Raw genomic sequence first — 22,309 nt, 5'->3', positions numbered from 1 at the left:
GATGTCTCATTTCTACTATGTATTTCACTTGCCTAGTCTCAGAATTGTATTGAATTAAGGATATTTCTTTCAAATGAAAAATGAGCAAGAAAAGAGTTCTTTCAATAAAAGAAGTCTTGCTCCTGTGGTGTTGTGCCATAGCTAATACAACACAACATGGGAAAGAAAGTTGGCATTTTGCTTTCCCAAGGAAAAATGACTTGCTGTTTGGTTGTTGTGTTTACAGTTGCCCAGAAAGTTTTGAAAATGAAAATAAATGACTCTGTGAAGCTTTCTGTAATGCGCAGTGAGAGCCCTGGTAAAAATAGAAATCAATTAAACCAGACCAAGCATAAGACTCGTAAACCTTTGGAGACCTTGGAGTCACTTTGCCTGTCAGCAGCACTCGGTACTGAGCCAGTCTGCTTGCATTTCATGCCGAAAGCCCGAGCCACTCTTGAAGAGCTGTAATTCGTCATACTGCAGTTTTCCTAAGCTGGGGCTGGACAAGGGCCAGGGGGAATTAAGACTTTCTTTTATTTGAAAAAAAAAATAAATCATGTCCATCAAATCAGGATATGCATGAAGTGGTTTCAGGTTTGAGAAAGATATCTGAAAAAAGCCTGAGTAAATCAATTAGGAAAGCTGAGATGTTACATGGGGCTCACAACTATTTTCGAGGAAGTAGCACACTGGGCTCTGCTCTGCCTCAACATTCAAGCCAGGCTCATTGAAGTCAGCTAGGAGGAAAAAAAAAAGGGGGGGGGGGGGGGGAAGAGAAAAAAAGTATAAAACTAAAAAAATGGATAAAACAGATGTTCTTTCCCTGTTATGTGAACAAAGGAAAAAAAATCCTAAACAATAAGTATTGCAGAATTAGGCATGAGCTGGGAGCCGTAGTTTAGATTTAGGGTTTGAGATTTAGGTGGAGTTTAGGTCTGAATTTATATGATAATTTAACCTGGAGGGACACAGGGGCCAAACAATTGTCTGTGATCACTTATGTGGTTTGTTAGGATGCTTGCAGGCACATTTATGGCTCACAGCATGTTCCCAGGATTGACACAGCAAAGCTGGTGTTTCAGAATGGGCCAGGGACTATGCTGGGAAGGAGGATGTTATGTAGTTATCTTGTACAATGTGTAAAAGGGTTTGGCTTGAAATAAAAGTTCTCTAAAAGAAGTATAATCTGTGAATTTTAGCATCCAGAGTAACTCCGGAGTTGGCAGTTTACATGCCTCCTACACTATAATTTTAATAGGATGCTCAGACGGTTGAGAAATACAACATCAAAATCTGATTAATTTATGCTGTATGGAAAAGACAAAACGACTCAAGCATGCTACTAAAAATATTATTATTGACCTCAGTAAGGACCGGTTCTGGTTTAAAATGGGAAGAACCTTTTATCTCTTGTGAGAATACTACTGACTTATTTAAGGGAAATATATACATATTTTTCTGCTAAACTTGACTTTTATGTAGAATGCACATCTCACAAATCCTGTGGAGGACAGAAATATGTGATATTTTTACTAAAGTTTGAGAGTGTTTTAGTGTGCACCCATCAGATTTTATCATCTCCTGCCTGGACATTTTTCTTTGTTCAGTAAGTAAAAACATTTTACATTGTATCTCACCAGGGAGGCTCAGTTAGTTTCCATTACTTTTGAATTGTCATTATTATGGGCTTTGATCAAATGTTCTTTCCCCAGAAAAGTTATGAGCTGGCACTGCAGTGTCAACCCATGTCATCCTTTTGCCCTGGGTCTGTCCCCATCATTCACCTCCGTGGGGCTTGGAAGGTTGGTTCTGACTCTAACCTGCTTTGGCCAAATGCTCCCACAACCACAGGATGTTTGGGAGCCATCACCTTGCAGCGCTCATGTTGGCCATCCACCATCATCCTGTAGGAAACGGTGAGAGGCATTTTGAACAAAAAGCAGCTGATTTATCTAAATTTGCACTGGCAGATAGTGGTTGGCATGGTGTGGTTGGTTGTACTGAAGGCGCTTCTCCTTCTTTCTGTTTTATTTTTATTTTATTTTAATTACCCCAAACATGTATGAATCTTTGATTACTAATAAGAGTTACACATGTTTTGGCCAAACAGGAATCCACCTTCCACCAGTCCCTACCCATTTTAATTCATGCATACATTCATATAATAATCACTGTATCACAGGTTTATTTCCAAGAAACTTGGCAAGGTAATTTTTATATTATTAGTACACAGACCAATTTCTGCATCCTGGGTTTGATGGACACCCAAGGAGAGTGCAGAATGAAATGACAAAACCATTCTCCCTCCTCCCCTCCTCCCTGTACCCACTGGTTTGGTATTTCTCTCCCAGCTGCCTCTGCAGCTTGGTGACCTCAAAACTTTGGTGTTTTCATGGCTATTTCTCACATTGTTCCAGAATAAATTATTTAGGAATTAAATTTTTTTCACTTCATGTTTTACTTCCAGTACCATTTAGAAACAAGTTATTTACAAATTAAATTTTTGGGAAAAAAAAAAGCCTAGAAGTTAGTAAAATATAATACTAAACAGAATTTCTAAAGCAATGCTGTATTTCTACACAGGGAGATTAAACACTTCACTACTTCTCTTATCACAAATTCTTTCTTGGTGTTCAGAGTCATAAATTGAATGACATTTTCTGTTTTTTACCAGAAATATAGTTTCTCTAAAAACTGTAATTGCCTTTTTACAAATGTAAGCAGAATGGCATTTGGTTGGAATTGGGGGATGTGACATACAAGCAGAGGTTTCTCCAAGCTCTCAAACCTTTCCAAGAACCTTCTTTTCCTTTTTCTTGAGACTATAATTCCTAAAGAAGTAGAGAGATGACACCCTAGCATGCCTTGGCAACGTCACCTTTTGCAGTTCATTTCTGAATGGGTATGAACTGTTTCAAGGCTTCCATGTGTGTTGCTGCTTGGTTTGGATGAAGCCAGGCTTTCAGTGCATTATAGTGGCAAAACTGGAGCAAAGCTAACACTGTAGTACACAGGGGTCCTGGGATCAATGATATTATCTGCAACATTTGGGCTTGCCAAGTCTTTTCAGGAATCTGATGGAAACACAGACTCTTATGGAATAAAATCCTAAGCATCAAACCAAGTTTTACTGGTGCCATGGCAGATGTTTCACCCTAGCAGACAGTTTGTTTTAGTTTTAGTGGATGAATGTATGTGCTTATATCAAACACTGAAATAAAATCAAAGAAATGCTATTGATTTTATGGGCTCTGTCCCTATTGGGAATAGATCTTTAATTATTAATTGAATTATAGCTAAGGGCCCCTGCGAGGACTGGTTGTCCCACTGCGCCAAAAACTATAAAAACATCTAGGTTATGGTGGATGAATGAACCAAGCTGAAGGTGGGAAAATGAAGATTAATAAGATGTTAAAACAGGACCATCACAAGTCTTTACTAAATGTATCTCAAATCACATACATTCTGCTATACACACGCACAATTATTACAACCTCCTTTCTCCTAGGCTTGAGATAGAAGATGGCCATGTCCTTGGCTGGAGCCATAATTTGTGCAACCAGCCCAGCTGGTGTTCACAGCTTGAAATTTTATCACCTTGAGAACATGCTCCTGGCAGAATTTCAGAGTCCATGTTCCCCATTTGTAACCTACTTTGGAAATGCCTCTTTGTCTCACTGTCCGTAAGCACTAGGCATAAATGGAGAATATTTAAGTAGTAATGTTGCTTATTCGTGTGTGGTAAGGTGGTAAGAGAATGTTGCAGCAGGGTTACTATTCCTGGGTACCAAAGTCATGTGAGATGCCAGTTCAAGATACAGAAATGCTAAATTAATCTTCTAGTGCTGTTAGGTTTGGAGGGGATCCAAAACAATTTCATCACAGTGCTCATAAAAATGATGGGAAGTTGTTAAATATCCATTTCTGCAGTACAAAGCAAATAGAAATTCCAGATATTACTGTATTTAGATCTTTTTACAGATTTTTTTTTCTCTTAATTTAGAAGTAGCACTGGGTTGCACTTGTAGCTGACACAGGCTGGCTTTGCTCCAGTGGAGCCGATGATCTTCATCAGTCAGTGCTAGCTGAGGATCTGGTGCCTTCTGCTTTAAAATTGTGGAAGACCCGTCATCTGTTAGAGCTAACAGTTAGGCGTGATGTGCAGATGGCATTCATTTTCTCCTACTGCCTTTGTAATATAAACATGCAAGACTGGAAGCTCTATCAAAGCATAAAACATGCAGGGTTTATTTTTACAAAAGGCTAAGTGTTACAGACACAGCCTTTTCCTCGCTCACCCTCAAACACTCCATTAATGCCCAGCCTCGGAGTATTTGCTGACGTGCACTTTGCAGCAAATTGTGAGAGGAGAAGTAGCTACAGGGCCAAAATGAGTGGCTTCAGGTAAAAGAGACTCCCATAAATACAGGGCGGGATAGTGTGTTTTATGGGTATAGGGTAGAAGATTTTTCTTGTGGTACTGTGGAGTAGACAGCAAAGATGTTAACTGTTACTAAGTCATTGTTTCCTATCAATCAAAGAGGTTTTTTTAATCAGCAGAAGCTGAAGAAAAACATAATATAGCTGTCTTTCACCACAGTAACACACAGGATTTTTTTATCCCTCCAAATTGTTATGTTGGACTTTTGTGGGAAAGTCCATGTGCACACCATGCCTCGTTTGTAAAAACAGGCCAAGTTTTTCTTCTTTTTGCTGAGGTCTTTGAAGTGCCACCTTTGGCATCTCAACAACTGAGGTTGCTGTAGCCTCAGGATCTCTGAGCCTATACGCAAACCGCTTGCTGTATGGCATCCAGCTTCAACTGGAGCACAGCTTGGAGTGGTTGGCAGCAGGAGCAGAGAAGGAAATTGGGGTGGAAAAGGATTGAAAAGAAAACAAAAGCTCCAGTAGAGGTAACTCAGTTTGAATTCAGAGATGAGAAAGATGCAGTTACTTGCTTATTATTGTTTACCTGTGTTGTGATACTGCCTAAATTCTTTAGTGATTGAGGTCTGTGCTTTGCCAGGCAGGGTATCAACAATGAGTCCTGCCCACAAAGAGCTTCCCTGCTAAATTTAAGGCAGGAGAGCAGCAGAGGATACAGACAGGTGGAGGGGTGTGAGGAGACATAGGGCAGTATCGATCATCGATAACAACCAGTGGTCTCAGCAAACCTCCTGTTGTAAACACTGCTACACTGAGCTTGCTGCTGTTATAATTGCAATTAGTATTTCCTTTATGCATCATAAGGTTAATAATCAATCAGTATGGGGTACTGACTACTCATCTCATTTTTAATACTATTTAGCAGTTATAATCTGCAGCAATTTTATATTATAAAGAACTAATTATTTTTATGCTGAAGGTTACGGAGTTATTGCCAGGGACACCAGTGGTCCTGTACCTTAACTGCTGAGCAATGTGTTTATTCAGGGCCATGGCTGGAAATTGGTGAGCTGACTAGCTGGAGACATTGCACTCATCATGCTATGTCATCAGGCACAAGTTTTAATTCAGAATAAGGTAGCACAAGCTGAAGTAGAATACATATTCCTCGATTAACTATGTGTTGACAGGCTTGCTGGAAGATTTTTTTGTTTAGTGGGTCTCAGTGTAGCACTTCAGGTCATACCCAGGTTATTTAGCTCAAATTTAGAAGAAAATCAAAAATTCAAGAAGCAGAGCTTGCAAAAATGGCAGATATAGAAACCATACAATGGCACTGCTGTAAACCCCATTTCTGAAGCCAATCAAAGATCTTGCACCTGTTTTTGTTTCATACCATTCATATTTTATTTATTTATTCTTCTTTCTGATTTACACTGGCATAACTGAGAGAAGAGCTCATTTTCCTATCTGCGTGACTAGCAATGCCGCTGGGAGATTTCCAGCAGATGTAGATCGTTTTATGTATCCTGTATAGTCTGTAAGAGTATAATACCAGATAGGATATACACTCAGTTCCCTTTCTTGAAATGTAGAAGTGGCATCTCTGTGTTGAAAAGGACTAAGAGGCCAACCATGACCTGTCTATTGTTGGTACTTCAGAAATATTGGTCTAGGATATATAGCTTTTATTAAATAATACCAATGACTGACGACTGATATCTGTATTGTTTTTCTTCCATTTAACTATGTTGACATAGCATTAAAAAATAAATAAATAAAAATAAATAACAAACAAAAAAAAACAGTTTTGACTGAGTTTTTGTTTCAAAAAACTGTTATATTATTGTTATATGGCCCCCATGCAGACAGACTTTTTGGCAGGTTTCAAATAAATATGCCAGAAATAATGTTGTTGACAACATCTTGGATTGGAGCACATCCAGCTTTCATCCATAACATGTCAGTGCAGAGATTCTTTCACAGGCAGGAAAATATGTCACCACAGATCCATATTTTAGAGTCTTAAAATACCATAGATGTCTGGATTTATGGCTTCAAAGTCAACTTCACAGGTGGGTAGTGTTATTTTTCAATCATAAATGAAGATGAAAGCGATAACATTTACAGTTTGTAATATGCAGCATCAATGAAGGGTGCTTGTTTTAAAACCTGTGGTGACATCTGTTTTACTTTCCTAATCCAGAAACAATTAGGGTTTTATGTAAGAAAGAGAAGGGGGGTGGGAAAAAAAAAAAAAAAAGAAAGAAACTGCAAAGGGAAAAAGGAGAAAAAAGAGGCTAAAGGGCTTTAGCTCGCTTGCAGACATCGTGCAGGCTTTGTGCTAGCTCTTCACAAGACGCAGAGGGCAGGTGACTCCCACAAACAACTGACTTCATTTTAATGTTCTTTTTTACACTGAATCATTTCAGAATCATTTCATCAGAGCAGAAATTGTGCACGCTTGGTTTATTTTCACTTGTGAAATATGCTCGGATTTTGGTATTAAAGGCATTAAAGGTATCTTTAGGATTAACAGCTATGGTTCACAAGGGGTACCTGCTGTTGGGTTCAGATCTCTGTATTTACATCTGCACACTAGGATCTTTCAGGAATGAGCAAATTATGCCTTTGTGCTGCACACTGGAAACAAACCTTTTGAAGTGTCACTTCAAGGGTGTTATTTATGTACTTGAATCTGTATCTGCCAAGGGCTTAATTAAACACCTTCATGACTTCTGGAGTCAGCACTGAGGCTTTCCTGAGCAATGTGAACAGGCAGCTGATATCTGTATGGAGGAATTTCTTTTTAAGGGGTGGGAGCTTGCTGTCAAGGTTATCAGGGATCAGTGGAGAGGCTGTAATCTCCTGGAGATGAAGGCTGGTCATAGTGGTGCAGCAGCATCCCTCCGGAATTAACAGAAATACAGGTAAGAAGGAGCTAAGCCATGGGTGCTACTGTATATGATACGGTGTGCGTGCGGATTTCCTGCAAGTGATTCCATCAAAAGAGACTTCAAATGACTGAGAACAAAAAAGCTGCTGTCCGAGCCTGTGCTGAATAAAGATGTTTACCTTTCTTTGAAATGCCATTTATCCCTCCTTGCTTTTTATCAAGGAAAACTTTCTGACAGAATTTTGAAAGCAAAATGAAACTTTCCTTTCTGCTTCCTTGCAGTGTATTAAAACCCAAAGTATTGTTTATGAATACTTTTCCTCCTCTTGACGTATTAGAAATCTTCAGTCTTTCTTATTGCGAGTTTGTTCCAGTATTGATTGGATGACTAAAGAATTAATGGGGTTATGATACGATAGCAGATTCAATGGAAATATTGATGTACTGAAAGCTTAAGCACGTGTGAGAGCATGGGAAATCTCACAGAATGCAAGGTTTTATTTTTGAACCGTATCTGAGATTGTTGATCTAATTCAAGCTTATTGAAAACCTCCCAAATTATTTTTGTCAATTTTAAAACTTCTGACTGCTTGGGGGGAAGTTTATTTTCAGGAATATGGGTGTTTCCATCAGCCCTGCAGTGCTGCCTGTGTCTTACCTCTGCCTGTTTGTCCTCCATACACTGTCAGGGTTTGGCAGTGGCTGGGCAGAAACAATGTGGCTCTTCAGCTGCTTCTCCCCATTTCTCCTGTCATCCCGTTAGGTTCTGTGCCCTGCTGTGGAAAGAAACATATTTCTGCCACTTACGAATAAGACCTGGATTCTTTCCCTGGGTTTATTTCTGATTTGCATGTGATGCTGGGATAGTCACAGACTTTCTTCTGAGCCTGATTTGCACCACCTGAAAAAGGGGGACTGTAATATTTTCCTAACAAAGGTGTTCTAAGCTTACATTAATTAATATTTGTAAAAGTGTCTAAGTTGAAAATGATATAAAAATGCAAGTATTTATATTGTTTGCTTGATGGAAAAATTGTATTTCTCAAGGCTCCTGACCTACTTTTCATATTTGTTTATAGATTCATTCCTTCTAATTATTTTGCATTTCAAATACAAAGCCAAGTACAACTATGGGGAAAACAAAGAGGATGGGATACTAACCTCTGCATCTCTTTGCTAGAAGGAAGCCCATTCCAGAACTAGAATAATTAATGAACACAGGTGCCACCTCAGATGTCTAATGTTTCAAGCCTGGCTCTCCATTGCAGATTTTGTAATGGATAGATCCCCAAATGTATAAGAAGAGGGTTTCAACATTATATTTTTCTGTAAAATGGATTCTTGATATGAAAAAGTTGGAAAATATCTTCCTGCATCTCCTGAAATCAAACATATGAAGTTTGCCTGACCTCTGTTCAGGTAATTTTGCCACATTACAGAAAATAATAAATAAATAAACATAAATTAGAGCAAGTTAAATAAGTTCTCTGGATTACAGAAGCACTTGCTCTATTATAAGGCTTTATGTCTTCCTATTTTTTTTGTTTGTTTTTAAGAAAAAAGGAACAACAACAACAAAAAAAAACTTTAAAGAAGTATCAGCAGGTCTGCATTAGAATCACCATCCCTAATAATTTAATAAATGAAGCAAAACTCCTAAATCAGTGAGGTCAATGTGGAGGAGAAGCATTGAGAGTTGTTCTGGCTGTGAGGCTTGATCTCTGGAGGGAAGTCATCCTTCCAGGAAAGTGGAGAGCACGGATAATTCATACAGTTCCTGTGTCTGCTTCAATTCATGCATAAATTCACATTTAGTGTACAGTGATAAAGGAAATCCAGAGGAAAAAAAAAAAGAAAAAAAAAACCATGAAAGGGATAAAGTGCAATAAATATTTAAGATTTTGTGAATGTGAACACAGCACTTCATAAAAATCTCCGTCTCAAGAACAGAGGTGCTGTCTACATCCTAGACAGAACATATGGTTTAACCATAGTGAAGTCAAAGCTAGTCAATGAGTAGTGATGGAACTTTTATTGTAAAGACTAAAGGGCATGATTAAATATAATGGATATGCTAGACATTAAATCCATCTTCATGTCCTTAGACTTACCAACATGGGAATGAATGCAAGGTGTATTGAGTGGGTATGATGTTTTCTGGGAAGGCAAAAAAGGTCACCATGGGAATATCCTCACTGATATTTTATCTCTTTATATGCCCCTGTGAATTATTTATCTTCCTGTATTCCTCTCCAGTATCTTATTATAAAAGTATCTTGAAAGTTACTGGAAAGCTCTTTATTCAAACTTAATGAGGGGAGGTAGGAAATTAGCCTTTAAGTGAGCTGAGTGTTGGTGTGGGCAGCCAGTGCCAGTATGCAAGGAGGCAGTTGGAAGTATGGGTTACACTGCTGAACATCCAAGGGGTGCACTGCACTTATCACTTAATCTGATTTAGGAGGAATTTAATACCATAATGTATTAGAGTGTCATTACTGTACTTGGCTTACCTGCCTGCCCCACCACGGCCACATGGTGTGGTTCTGTAGGAATACCTTGCTGTTTAGATTCTGCTGTTTTTCTCCTTGTCTCAGTGCCTTTTCTAAATATTTGCTTTCCTTTGATATTTCTAGGAGCTGGTGGGGAGTAATCCTCCACAAAGAAACTGGAAAGGAATTGCGATTGCATTACTTGTTATTCTCGTTATCTGCTCCTTGATTGTCACCTCTGTTATACTCCTGACACCAGGTATTTATAACCTCTAAGTCACTTTCATTCTGCCTTTCTTCTGTAATTTTGCACTTCCAAGGGTAAAGGGATTGCAAGCTGACTACAAAGTCAACATCAAAAGAATCATCCTTCCTGCTTTTTGGCTTGATGGGATGCTGAGATGGAGACCATTTTAAGCAGATTGCTTTAAAGTTTTACATTTTGATTCAAAGATCAAGACCACTGAGCTGAAGGTACCAGGGTGAAGCTTGGTTTCCTAAACATTGATGGCAAGTGTCATTTTAGATGGACAGGGTACCTGAGATATCTATATGGGTCAGGTAAGCCAATCAGTTAGGTCATGGGACTTCGTGAAGTCCATGCCCACATGGAGCTGCAGCCACCAGTTGGGTAACATATCCTAGAGCATCTATAGTCGTATTAAATGTCTATGTTTAGGCAACTAAATCCCTCCTCATTCAACTATATTGATTTTTATGTCAGACAGCAGTGGTCCAGCTTTACAAAGTAATTCCAGATTGGTATGTGCTGGATAGCACTTAACTACATCAAATGATTAGTCACTTCCCAATAAGAGATTCTTCCAAATAGTCCTGTTTCAAAGCTTCAGCAAAGTTCTGCACATGTAACTTTTGTAAGTTACTTCTCTTACAGTAGCTACTGTAGTTCTAGGCTTGAATTTTAGTGTGATATTATTGTGATTATTGATTATTATATATTTATACTGCCCTCTAAATTTCCATGTCTATTTAAACAGAAGAGGTAATGTACTTTTGTGGCTCCGAGAAGGTTGTGATTTGAATATGAAAAGACAAATGAATGAGAGAAAAGACATAGAATTCAGTGTCAGAAAGGGTTAGGAGCTACAAAACAGAGAATAAGGCAGAAGGTCCCCTGTAGAGGAATGTAAAGGAGAAGAAAAGGGTTTCCTCCTTGGATGAGTACATGGAAGCACAAAGAAGAGGGAAGAGGCAACAAGGGAGAAATAAAACCATAGGAAATGGAAGACCACAAGGTGGTGAAATAGAAAAATGAGATTAGAGTTATGGGGCAGAAATTTCTTGGAGCTCATAGCATGTGAACTGACATGTAGTTCAGCAGATTTAGCCCATCTTTCCTGACACAATTCCTATTCAACAGTCCTGCTGTAAAATAGTCTGGAGAGAGTGATAAATCAAGAAATACAGGACTTCACAAAGTTAACTGGAAAATAAGTGAAACAATCAGTATGATGTCCTTTTGGTTATTTAACGTCATGCCATGTTCGTTTTATTTCATGCTATCCTGAATTTTTCAATGCAAATGCAGGTAGTACATGGTCATGCCAGAGTAATTAAGTAATTAAATTAATTAAGGTTAAACTTAATTAAGAATCATTCTTTAAATTACTTTTGCTAGGGTTCAGATTAACACCTTTGGACATAGCAGTTCATCTCTGAGACATTTTTGGCCATGGTCTGTGGTCTGTATTCACATTAAGCAACACTTATTTGCAGTGATGAAATTGTCCCTCATCCATAAGGCATGGAAATGTTACCTCCTCTTTTACAGAAGTGTAGTTATGGACTTTTCAAAAATGAATGCTGAAGCATAAATTGCTAAGCCCATACTTGTGGTCTTCAAGAAGCTGACAATGACTCTCACTGCATAGATGAGACTGAGGGTATAGCTTTCATTGAAGAGCAGGAATAGACATAGGTGGATACATGGGGTGGAGCATGAACATACTTGTGCAGTACTAAAGACAGTCTGAGTCACAAGTCTTTCCTTTTACAAGACCACCTGTAATAAGGATATCATTATAAGGTTGGTCAGAATATCTTATGAGGATTTAACATCTCTGGTTTCAGTTCCGAGCTCTGCTATAGACCTCATTTAGGACTTCTCCTGAACTTTACTCTCCTTTCTCTGTAAAGACACACAAAATCCACTAATGACTGTTATGACTATAGATACTACAGTGCTATTGTACAAGTAAAAGCTGAGCCAGAAAAGGTGTGCTGAACATTGATTCCTTGTAGATTTCTCTTAGGAAAACACAAGTAAATATGTGTTATGATGATGATATTCTATGTTATGTAGTACGAAATGGGAATGAGAAATGCATGCATCAGCATTAAGTAAAATTCATATGTGTATGTGCGTTTGTTTTATTTGTATGTGCATACATGAAGACATTCAGTGTTTGTGTATGTATGCATAACACATGTATACACATAAATCAATAACTTACCAGTTATTAGTAAGTTTTTAGCAAGAGCTCCAAATAGCACTTTTGAAAGTGTCTCTGTGTTTAAAACTTAGGAAAGTGCGAAGTCATTTTCTATGCTCAAATTTTATTTTATTTTTTTTTGAGATTTCTAAATTACTAAAATGGAATTTTTTTTGTTTTGTTTTATTTTTCTCCCTTGATGGTGTTTCAGAACTATCCTCTGCATGCAAATGCAAAAACTCTGAGCTCAGTACTGCTTCTTTTTTATTATAGATCAAGACTGCTTCATGGTGAGACTCTGCCAAGGGTAAAATCAGATAGCTTAGGTTGCTGCTGTGGCTTGGCAGCAGCTGAGTTCAGTCTTCTCTTGGGCTACTGGCCCTGGAGCTTGTTACAAGGACATGCAATGGCACAGGGTGATGGAAGGCTCATTTCACAGGCGTTGCCCAGCAGTCAGTGCTAAGTGAGACACTGAGGATGACTTGGCAAACATGACATTTTACATTGCTAATCCTGACTGGGGATAGCACTTCCCAGAGAGGTAGGAGAGGGAGAGATGGAGGAGCCTGTCCAAATGGAGAAACAGAATGTGAATTTACTTGTCATAAAAGAGTTCACTGGAAGAAGAAATATTTATCCTTTGGTAATCAAACTGAGAATACAGTGATTTATATTTGAGGCAAGAGCCAAGGAAGGGATAGGAGAACAGAGAAGGAAGGAGGCAAAGCAGTTTTGTGGATGTTTGTGGGGAGCTTCTGCCAAATATGAGAGTGGCACTGGAGAAAAAATCCTTTTTACTGAATCTCTCAAGTGGGATGATGTGGTTTGGCATGGGCAGAGCAGAATGCTTGAGGCTGCTTCACATGTTTGTCTTTCTTCTGATGATAACACTGGAGTCCAGCCTGACACCGTTATGCTAGCACAAATATATGTTTGCATTTCATTTCTGCATTTCTCATTTGTACCTATCTTGTCCCTCTCTCTGGCTGGAAAACCATTCTTCTTTTAACATTTTTCCACTGGTTTGAAGGACAACACTGTTTTACAGTGCAACACTAAGTCATGCAATACAGAGATGCTCTAAAACCAGTGCTGACCATCATGTAATGACTGCAGAGAGCAATTTGGGGAATGCCTGGGATATAGAGTAGTATGCAGACTTGCAGCCCATGCTCAGACAAAGAAGAGTGGCTATCTGGATCCATAACTTGCATCACCAGGATGACATTTCTCCTGTAAAATGAAAGTCAGGGCAGTCTTTGGCAAATGCAAGAGTGAGAGGTAGAATGGGGAATGGGAATGGCTTGTTTAGCAGAACAGATGCTGATTGAGGCTTTTAATGATAAGGAAAAAAGGATTTACATATCTCTTCAAGATTATTTGCAAATGAGTCCAGAGCTATAAAGAAGGTTTAAACTCTGAATTCAGTTTCAGAAATGCTGAAATCCCTGCTAGTTTGGGTGTCTGAGAGGCAGGTCATTCACCCTGCTGTAAGATCAGCTTGTAAATTCGGAACGGCACTTGCATTCAGTAGACAGTGTACTTCCAATAGCAATGTGTTATTGCTAGAAAATGCTTAGGTCTTATTTTATAAAATTTTAATAAAACTTAACATTTCTATGATTTATATATCTCTTGATATTCTAGAGAATAATTCTTAAAAGAAGTAGTAGCTGGTGGAAGCTTGCATTTAATTACACTGTAGTATACCACATGCCCACAATTGCCTACGCTGAAGGAGTCTGGTTTTTTGTGTGAGTCCTGCAATTCCACCCACCTTTGAAAAATATGAAGCTATTCACTTAAATGATAAAAGTGTGAGACTGAGACTTTCCTAATTGACAGTTGCTCACTTGTCGCAGCATATGGCATCTATATGGGTCTTGTCTTAGCAGTGGTGTGTGTGTATTTTTATAAATATGTGCAAATGTTTGTAGATTTGCATGTGCACACATATACTTATCAAAGCTGAAAAACGGACCCAATTCTGCAGACGTTTTGCGTTAAAAAAAAAAAAAATCCCTCCCAAAATTTCATTAGACAATTTGCTTAGCAAAAAGGTGCTTTCTGGGCCCCTCTATTTGGAAAGTGAGGTTAAGAAGGACTTTTTGCGTATCTGTTCCTGATATTTAAAGCTTTGTGGATGTATACATCAAGTTTGTTCCTTTCAAATATAACCTTTAGGTGAAAAAAGTACACTCAATCCCATGTTAAAATCTTTACAAATTTCATAAGAATTTTTTTGGACAGAGATGGTACTGAAGATAGTCACTGCATAGCATCAATTCACAGCACTCTGTCAGACAGCCAAACACATCACCTTGTGAATTTAATAGGGCTTTTGCTACTCAACAAGAGGAAAGAAATATCCAGTGACCAGCTGTGTAATACTGTAATTTGTTTGCTCACAACTGTTACGTACGAATGCGCATTATTAGTCAATAAAAAAGTAGGATTTTACAAAAGGGAGAGAGGTCGCCTGTTTCTCTTGCCCTGGCCACTTGCCTTTTGGGGACGGGGAGCTCTGCTGTGGTGGAAGAGGGCTCAGGTCTGCCCAGGGACTGAGCTGGCATGCTGAGGTGGGATGGGAGCTTCTGGCATGCTGGGTCAGGCCTGCCAAGCGGTGGACATTTAAAAAATAAAAATAAATAGAAATAAAAATAAATTAAAAAAAATCCGTGACTTAGCAGCACACAGTAGCCCAGGAAATGTGTGAGAAAAGCATCTGACACTGACCTGTAGCTGAGTATCAGGGATATTGGAAAGAAAGGCGGTCATCCAAAGGTATTTGAGACTTCCTGACAAAACAGGCAAGGAGGTTGACCTGCCTATATTGGAGCCAGAGGAGTGGAGCAGGCATTCTTAATGAATGTTCTGACTTGACTCTGTGTTAGATGAGAGGTCAATAAATATATATATATTTTTTTTCACCAGAATGTCATTGACTGATAGTTTATTAATTAATTAATTTTCTCCCCAGCTCTATGACTGAGATTAACATTGTCCACAGTAAAGTACAGGACCTATTGCAGCTAATATTATAATATGGTGCTGGAGACTGTAAGGGAATCTTATCAAGACACATGTCTTACGGAAGCAGATGTGTGTGCATGTTTCATTTACTCCTTCTCCCTTTGCCTTCTGTCCCTTATTGAGGAGTTTGAAGGGCTGTGAAGGTGCAGAGGTCACACAGCCCCTGGACTGGCCATCTGCATCCTCTTCAGACAGAGGGAATGAGAAGGGCTTCCTGCCCTGCCTCTTCCCAAAGCTCCAGCACAGAGGCTTTCCTGTGCCTTTCCTTACGTCTTCATGATGGGGAACAGTGTGTCCCCATTCTTTGAGGTGGCTTTTGGAAAACAGCACCTGAACCAGCTACACCCCAATATCCCACTCTGTCAGATCTCGCTGGGGCTCCCAGTGCTAGGACCTTGCTCCGTGGAACTAATTGGAACAGTTTCCTGGAACTCTTCTGACCTATATTTTCCAGGTTAGTAAATAAAATTATGCAGAAGAACTTGGCATAGTGCTGTCACATAGAAGGATTTGGCAGAAGACTTGTATTAATATGTCTTGGCACTTTGAAAGCCAAACTAAACAGTGTGATTGAAATCAATTAGATTTAAAAACAAAACAAAACAAAAAAAAATGAAAATTGAAGAACTTTTAATTTAGTAAAAAAAAAAAAATGTTGAAACACCTTCTGGTGGAACAAAACATTATTCTGAGTTAATTTTCATTAGTCTCTGGTAACTCAGGAGCTTCAATTTAGTGTAGTAGAGAAGAATTTTTTCCCCTTAACAAATGGCTTCTAAGAGTCTGTTTCCACTGCCTCTAATCACCAGGGCATTCAGTCAGTGTAACAGGTTTAGTTCTAACCAAAGGTACCAAAGGCTGCGTGATACCAACAGACCCCAGGAATGAGGATGCTGTAGTGAGGAACGATATTGCTGTGGAAATACTCAGGATGTGGCCTTATGTTTTACTTTTACAAGCAGGTGTGCTTAAGGCTGATTGAAAGGTTTCCTTTAAAATATTTTTTTCAGGAAAAAAAAAAATGTTGGGAACAAACTATTCAAAATCATTTTTAAATCACTTTAGAAAATGATGACTTGTCACAACAACAACAACAAAAAATCAGCAAGCAAACAAAAACAACAACAAACACAACTGTTGATGGAAAAAGAAAAGAGTATATTAATCAAAAAAAATGAAAATTGTGGATTTCAGGTTTTCTCTAAAAAAAAAATTTCTTTGAGGAAATGAAAATCCATTTCCATACTAAGCACTTTTATTTTTATGTAAGCTCAGTGATCCATTGATTCAACATAAAAGCTTCAGTTATAGGCCCAAGTGCCTCTGTGTTATGTTTATGAGAACTGTTACGCAGTGGAGAGGTGTTGGTGGAAATAAGAAGGTACAATTTTTGCAGAAAAAAATGTGGCAAACTTTTTAAATTTGTGCCTTAATTTTACTCAATTTGACTTATGTGTGTTCACTCTTGGTGGCGTCCTGGATGAGACAGATTTTCTTTTAATAACAATATATAAGCAGACAGAAATCTGTTGGCAGTCACTGGCTAAAACTTGAGAAATGGGGTGTTGAAGCACATTACACCGCATGCTGTGATGGTAAAATTTCCAGCAGAGCCTAAGAGCACAACAGAAGTTGTGCCCAGGAAAGCGAGACTTGGTGAATTCCCTCACATACTGTATCTCGGAGCCCTATTGGATGTGATTTATTTAATTGCTTGTTCAAGAAACTTGGCAACCCATATCCCAAGTTCCAGTACTATGTTTTTTGTTTTTTTTTTTTTTTGCAATGACACCACACTTTTGGTCTTGAAGTTGCCATGGAATTGTTCTCTGCATGTTGGTAGGGGCTCTTGTTTTATTGAACAATACTTTATTTTCCTGTGTGAAGGACAGGGGAGGAAGCGTACAGCAAGGTTTTCTTTTTCGGAAAATTGAATGTGCTACAAAGTAGAGCTAGGAAGAGTGAACGAAATGAAGGGGGCCGCTCATTAAAGAGGATCTTCCAGAATCTTCAATTGGCAGTCTGGTTCTTCAATTTAAAAGCTGACCACATTTCCATGTTACTATCGTGTTTGCAAATGAAACCAAATCCTTTCAGTAAAAATGAAAATCAGTATCAGCCAGGCATGCACCACCAAAGGATTTAGGGGTGTTTCTCATTGATTTTTCAAAAATATCTCTGCAGTTAAGCATTTTGCAAATTCCTAAAATATTCTGTCTGAATCCTTAAAAGACTAAATACATTTGCAAGTGTGGTTCTGCATGACAGTTCTAAAGAAAATAAAAATAACAGCCCTGAAAACTAGATCACTTTACATTTTATTTTATTTTATTGATAAAATTAATGGTTTCAGAATATTCAATGTTGAAAAGCTTTAATATTCTTAAGAAGGGTCAAAATTCTATACTGCTTTGATATCTGTCTGTTTGCGTGACTTTTTATATCTTTTTTGATCATTTTCTGTCAAAAAGGTGTGGTTTGGATCATTGGTCTTCTTGTAGTTGTTGAATCCAGGCATAAATAACCAGGAGGTTTCTGTTTGTGAACTATTAGATGTTTCTTTTTCACCACTGACAATGTAAAGGAGCTTATGAATGACAGAAGGCTTACTGTAGACCAGACCACTTCTGAATGAGACATGATATGACACTACTCAGAGTTGCTGTAGTTTTAGGTACATTTCAAAGTAGCAGTAATGGCAGTTTGTTTTTGTATGTTTCACAGTTGAAGATAACAGCTTGTCTCAGAAGAAGAAGATAACAGTGGAAGATCTATTTAGTGCTGATTTCAAAATCCATGACCCAGAGGCTAAATGGATAACTGGTGAGTGAGGCATGAATGTGCGTCGGCGGCTTCCCTTCACTGGCTCACTCCCTGGGTCCCTCTTTTTATTTTCTTCTCTATTCCCCCTGTTCTTTTCTTTGCTCTTCAAATTACAGAATCATGCAGTGGTTGAGCTTGGAAGGGGCCTCAGGAGATCATCTTGTCCAAGCCCTTGCTCAAGTGGGAGCAGCTAAAAGAGGTTGCCCAAAAATTAAATCCTTAAATTTCTGTTCCAGTTTTCCTCCCGATTAATAAGTATGCAAACACCACCGCTCTGTTATTGCCATTTTTTATTTAAGTATCTCCAGGAGAGAGATCCCATAGAGATATCCCACAGCTAGACATTGAAAGCTGCAACCTTTGTCCCAAAGAGCTCCCAGCGTTTGATAGGTGATACAGTACATGGCTGGAAGAAGTGGTTGGAGCACTATCATAGTCATTATTTCACCATAAACAAATCTTCTGGTTTATTTTCGCTCATGAGAACGCCTTTTTTTTTTTTTTTCAGCAGAGAGGTGAAGCGTTGCTAAGCAACTGGCAAACAGTGGTCCAGCAGCAGCTGGGCTGGTGCTTGCACGTACCCCATGTGCTCTTTTTGTCCTACGTTGCTGTGCATTTTCTAGTTAGGGGAAAACCAAATAATACTGGAATTAATGCACGTAGTGTTTGCTGGAGTGGAACTGTTTGGGGGACGTAGATTCCAGCTCCCGCTGGAAATTGCTGCAGTCTGAACAATCTTTGGCAGGAATAAAATGATCCGTGGTATGCCATTCATGTAGGTTCCAGTCCAACTCCGATTATCACTGAAGTTATTAGTCTTTCTTCTGAATTTAATGGGGAACTGGATCAAATCCTTCCTCTTGTTTGGCTTTCATTGTCTGCTGTGCCCATTGGGAACGATTCTAATACCTGTAATGAAAAGAGAGAGAGCTAAAGGGTTGTGCTGAAAGAATGAGCTCCCCAGCCACCCTCAGCACAGCTGTCTCTGGCTTCTTCCCCCAACTACGGAATTGCAGGAAAGCAATTGCAGGCAATACACACCTTCACAAACACACCTGCGGTGGGCAGGAGCTCTTTTTCAGGCTGCATACTCTGGGGGAGCAGTGCTCCCCATAGCCAATCTTTGGGAAGAATGTAAATGGAAATATTAGGTGTGCTCCAGTTCAGAGTTATTTGTCTACTATTCCTTTTTAGCATTGATATCCCTAATGGTCTTAATGAAGGAAGAGTTGTTTTATTGAGACCTTTGCAGCTATTTTTTTTTTCATTATTATTTGCTAGACTATGAATGAATGATGTTGAATCAAACAAACTTTTACAGGAACAGAGAATGGAGTATTGCCACGGAGCTGTGTATAACCTCTCCCTTCTGAGTATAACTTTTCATGGAAATAAGTTTTTTTGTTTGTTTGATTGTTTGTTTTTTTTTTCCACAAAACTACAGTCTTCTGTGCAAAAACAATATTTCCCATGCTTTTCCGGTAACATTTACACACTGGTGTCATATGCACTTTCATTGAGAGTCCAATCCTGGTATGTTTTTAACTTTATTTCCCTCTTTCCATGTGCTTTCACTGACTCCAGTGCAACTTAACATAGATCTTGCCTGATCTAAAATTGCTAAAATATCATTTCATACAAGAGAAGTATGAAGTTGTATTATGCAAACCTGCCTAAATATTTTCTAAAATACTTGTTTTGTCGCTGTGTTTCTAATATTACTGATATTGATTTTAATACAGCTAGAGACATTTTTTAAGCCGATAGATAATCTGTAGATTTACCCAGGTAACTTCAGGTTTGAGAGCAAGTTTCCAATCTGCAATGTCATTCATGCAAGTACCCACAGCCATTTTACATTAATTACTTTTCTGAGTTATAGTTGCTTTTCATAGCTCTCTCTACCTGCCTAATGGTAGAATCTTGGTCAAGGTCCCTCATAAGCAAGATGAAAGACCAATAGCCTGAATTCCAAGCACACATTCGTATCGGTTTCATGTTCTGAGTTTAAGAGCAAATGAAAGTCTGTCTGAAAACACCCAAGCCAAACTGATAAAACCTAGTACAGCAAGTGTGTTGAAATGGCTTAGCAGAAAAATTGCCTATTTAACAGTCACAAAATGAGCGACTTTAGCATAGTTTAGTGGATAATCTGCATAAAACATAAATACCTGTGGTCTATCCTTGCTTCCTTTCTCATCCTGTTAGTTATGTAGCAAAATACCACAATCATTCAGAGATCTGCAAAATTCAGTCCTCTCAACTCTTCAAATCTATATTTCCTTCCTTTACCTTTCCAAAGCAGATAAGTATTTCTCTTCAGGGTGGCAATTTAAAATATTCTGAAAACTCACTGGAATTGACGGGATGAACTGATGTTTAAGCATTTTTTTTGATTCGCGGTGGGCAAGTGGAAATAACATATTTCAGATCGATAGCTCTGTCATTCCATTGAAATCAATGGAACTAGAAAAGTAAAAAGAGAACCAGTTTCAAAGCTGACATAACTACACATCCAATGCAAAGACCACACGCTTTCCCTCAGCTTCAAATTGCAACTCAAGGCTGATTTGTGGATATGGCTGCATCTTTTTTATTAGAATTTCAATTAAATTTACTTGCATGAAGTGAGAGATATGCCAAAGATGGAACTTTGAAACTCTTAACATTTCTGTGATGCTGCAGTAATTTCTAATTCCAGTTTACATCTCTATCCAGTGGTTTATGGAGAGGAAAGAATATTTTGTTTAATCAGCTGCTGCATTCACTGTCTTCCACAGCCCTGAACGTTGCTCTTACTGAGTCAAAAAAAAAAAAAAAAAATCTATAGAGGACCAACGTAATTCATAGACCAGAGTCAACTGCTCAAGAGTATATTTCTAGTTCCACATCTTCCACGGATTGCTATTGCTTAGATATGCTTTGTAGCATAAGTTAACAATGGCATTGTTGTGAAGGTTTCTCTTTTCACAGTAACATTGTGCATACAGTACAGTATATGGTATATATGGTATAGTACAGTAGGTATATAGTATTATAATATAAGAAGTTTGAGATTGTTCTAGTGACCAAATTGCATTCCCCTGCCCAGCAATTTAAGTGCAAAGAATCCAAAAAGCATCTCTCTGTCAGATCCATCCATCCCTTTCCTCCTACCGTGCTCTGGTTGTTGCTCACCGCTTCGCACCTTGTGCTGTTCCATTCTCTTCCTCTAGTGTAAACTTCCCTTAACTGTACAACTATGATTATGTTGTCCATATGCTAAGCATGCATGCGAGCCCCAATTAGCAGCTCATTTCATACTGTGTATCTTAAACGCTGTATTTGGACACTTCCTCATTTGCATATCCTCCTCTGTACAGTGCCGCAAGTGTCCTGTGCAGCCTTTTGTTAGCCCACTTGCGGATGACAGATGGCCTAATCGTTAGGCAAGTCTCTAACTGCTTAGCAGTTCTGCTTTCAAGCTCCACATTACTTTGTAATTAGGTTTCACAATTGCTAGGCTTTTTCTGTATCCCCCTTGACATGGGATTTTAGCTCAGGTTTCTGAGAAGCTTGCTGGGAAGCTGCAATGTTTCTGTAATGGTAGACCAAAACTGGGATAAAGGGTGCTGGTATTTCATCCTGCAGAACTGCTCAGCCATCTGGACAATAACTGATAGTCATTGCCTGGACCCAGCCTGAGAAGCCGGTCAGGTTATGAGTGCTGCCACTGTGGCCCAAAGGTGCTGCAGCAATTCCCACCAGCTGTGAATCTGCCCCTGCATGCCCCAGGAGCTCTCCTCCCTTCTCACAGGAGGCAGAATCACATCCAATGCCTAAGAAAGCAGTAGAGACAGAAGTGTTATACCACTCATGGAGGCTTATGCTCATCTTTTCTTCTTTGTATGTAATGACAAATAGATTTTGCACGCACAGAAAGTACTTGGTTGCTGCTGCTGCTAGAAAAACATAATAGCAGCCTATAATATACAAGCCCTGCTTATTGCGGTTGATTGGGTGCGGCCTGCCATCGTTATTTACTTCTTGGAAGATGTTTTTCCAGCCTCGCTGTTGGCATCTTGCAAGACAGAGTGTGTATTGTGGTGGCTGTTGCAAGGATTTGGGGCTGAACGTTAATGACTGGAAGCTCCATCCAGGAGCACATCTCCTTTGTGCCAGAAATGGCGAGACAGTCCTTGCAGAGAGGCTGTAACCAAACAAAAAGAATAGAGGATGAGATGAAAAGTACAATGTGCTCGAGCAGT

General features: G+C 38.9%; 1 protein-coding gene across 3 annotated transcripts in view; it reads left to right on the top strand.

Annotated features, from left to right (window-relative positions):
- The window catches only part of DPP6 (dipeptidyl peptidase like 6), a 409,630-nt gene that overhangs the window by 228,602 nt on the left and 158,719 nt on the right, over positions 1-22,309 (top strand). For all 3 annotated transcript variants that reach the window (XM_083826972.1, XM_083826974.1, XM_083826973.1), the window contains exons 2-3: positions 9,898-10,012; positions 17,964-18,062. In XM_083826972.1, the coding sequence (XP_083683098.1) occupies positions 9,898-10,012; positions 17,964-18,062 (214 nt within the window). The remainder of the gene's footprint in view (positions 1-9,897; positions 10,013-17,963; positions 18,063-22,309) is intronic.

The sequence above is a fragment of the Anser anser genome, assembly GCF_964211835.1.
Source record: "Anser anser genome assembly, chromosome: 2".
NCBI classification, from domain to species: domain Eukaryota; kingdom Metazoa; phylum Chordata; class Aves; order Anseriformes; family Anatidae; genus Anser; species Anser anser.
The sequence above is the reverse complement of the archived record's forward strand: the minus strand, read 5'-3'. Positions and strand labels throughout refer to the sequence as shown.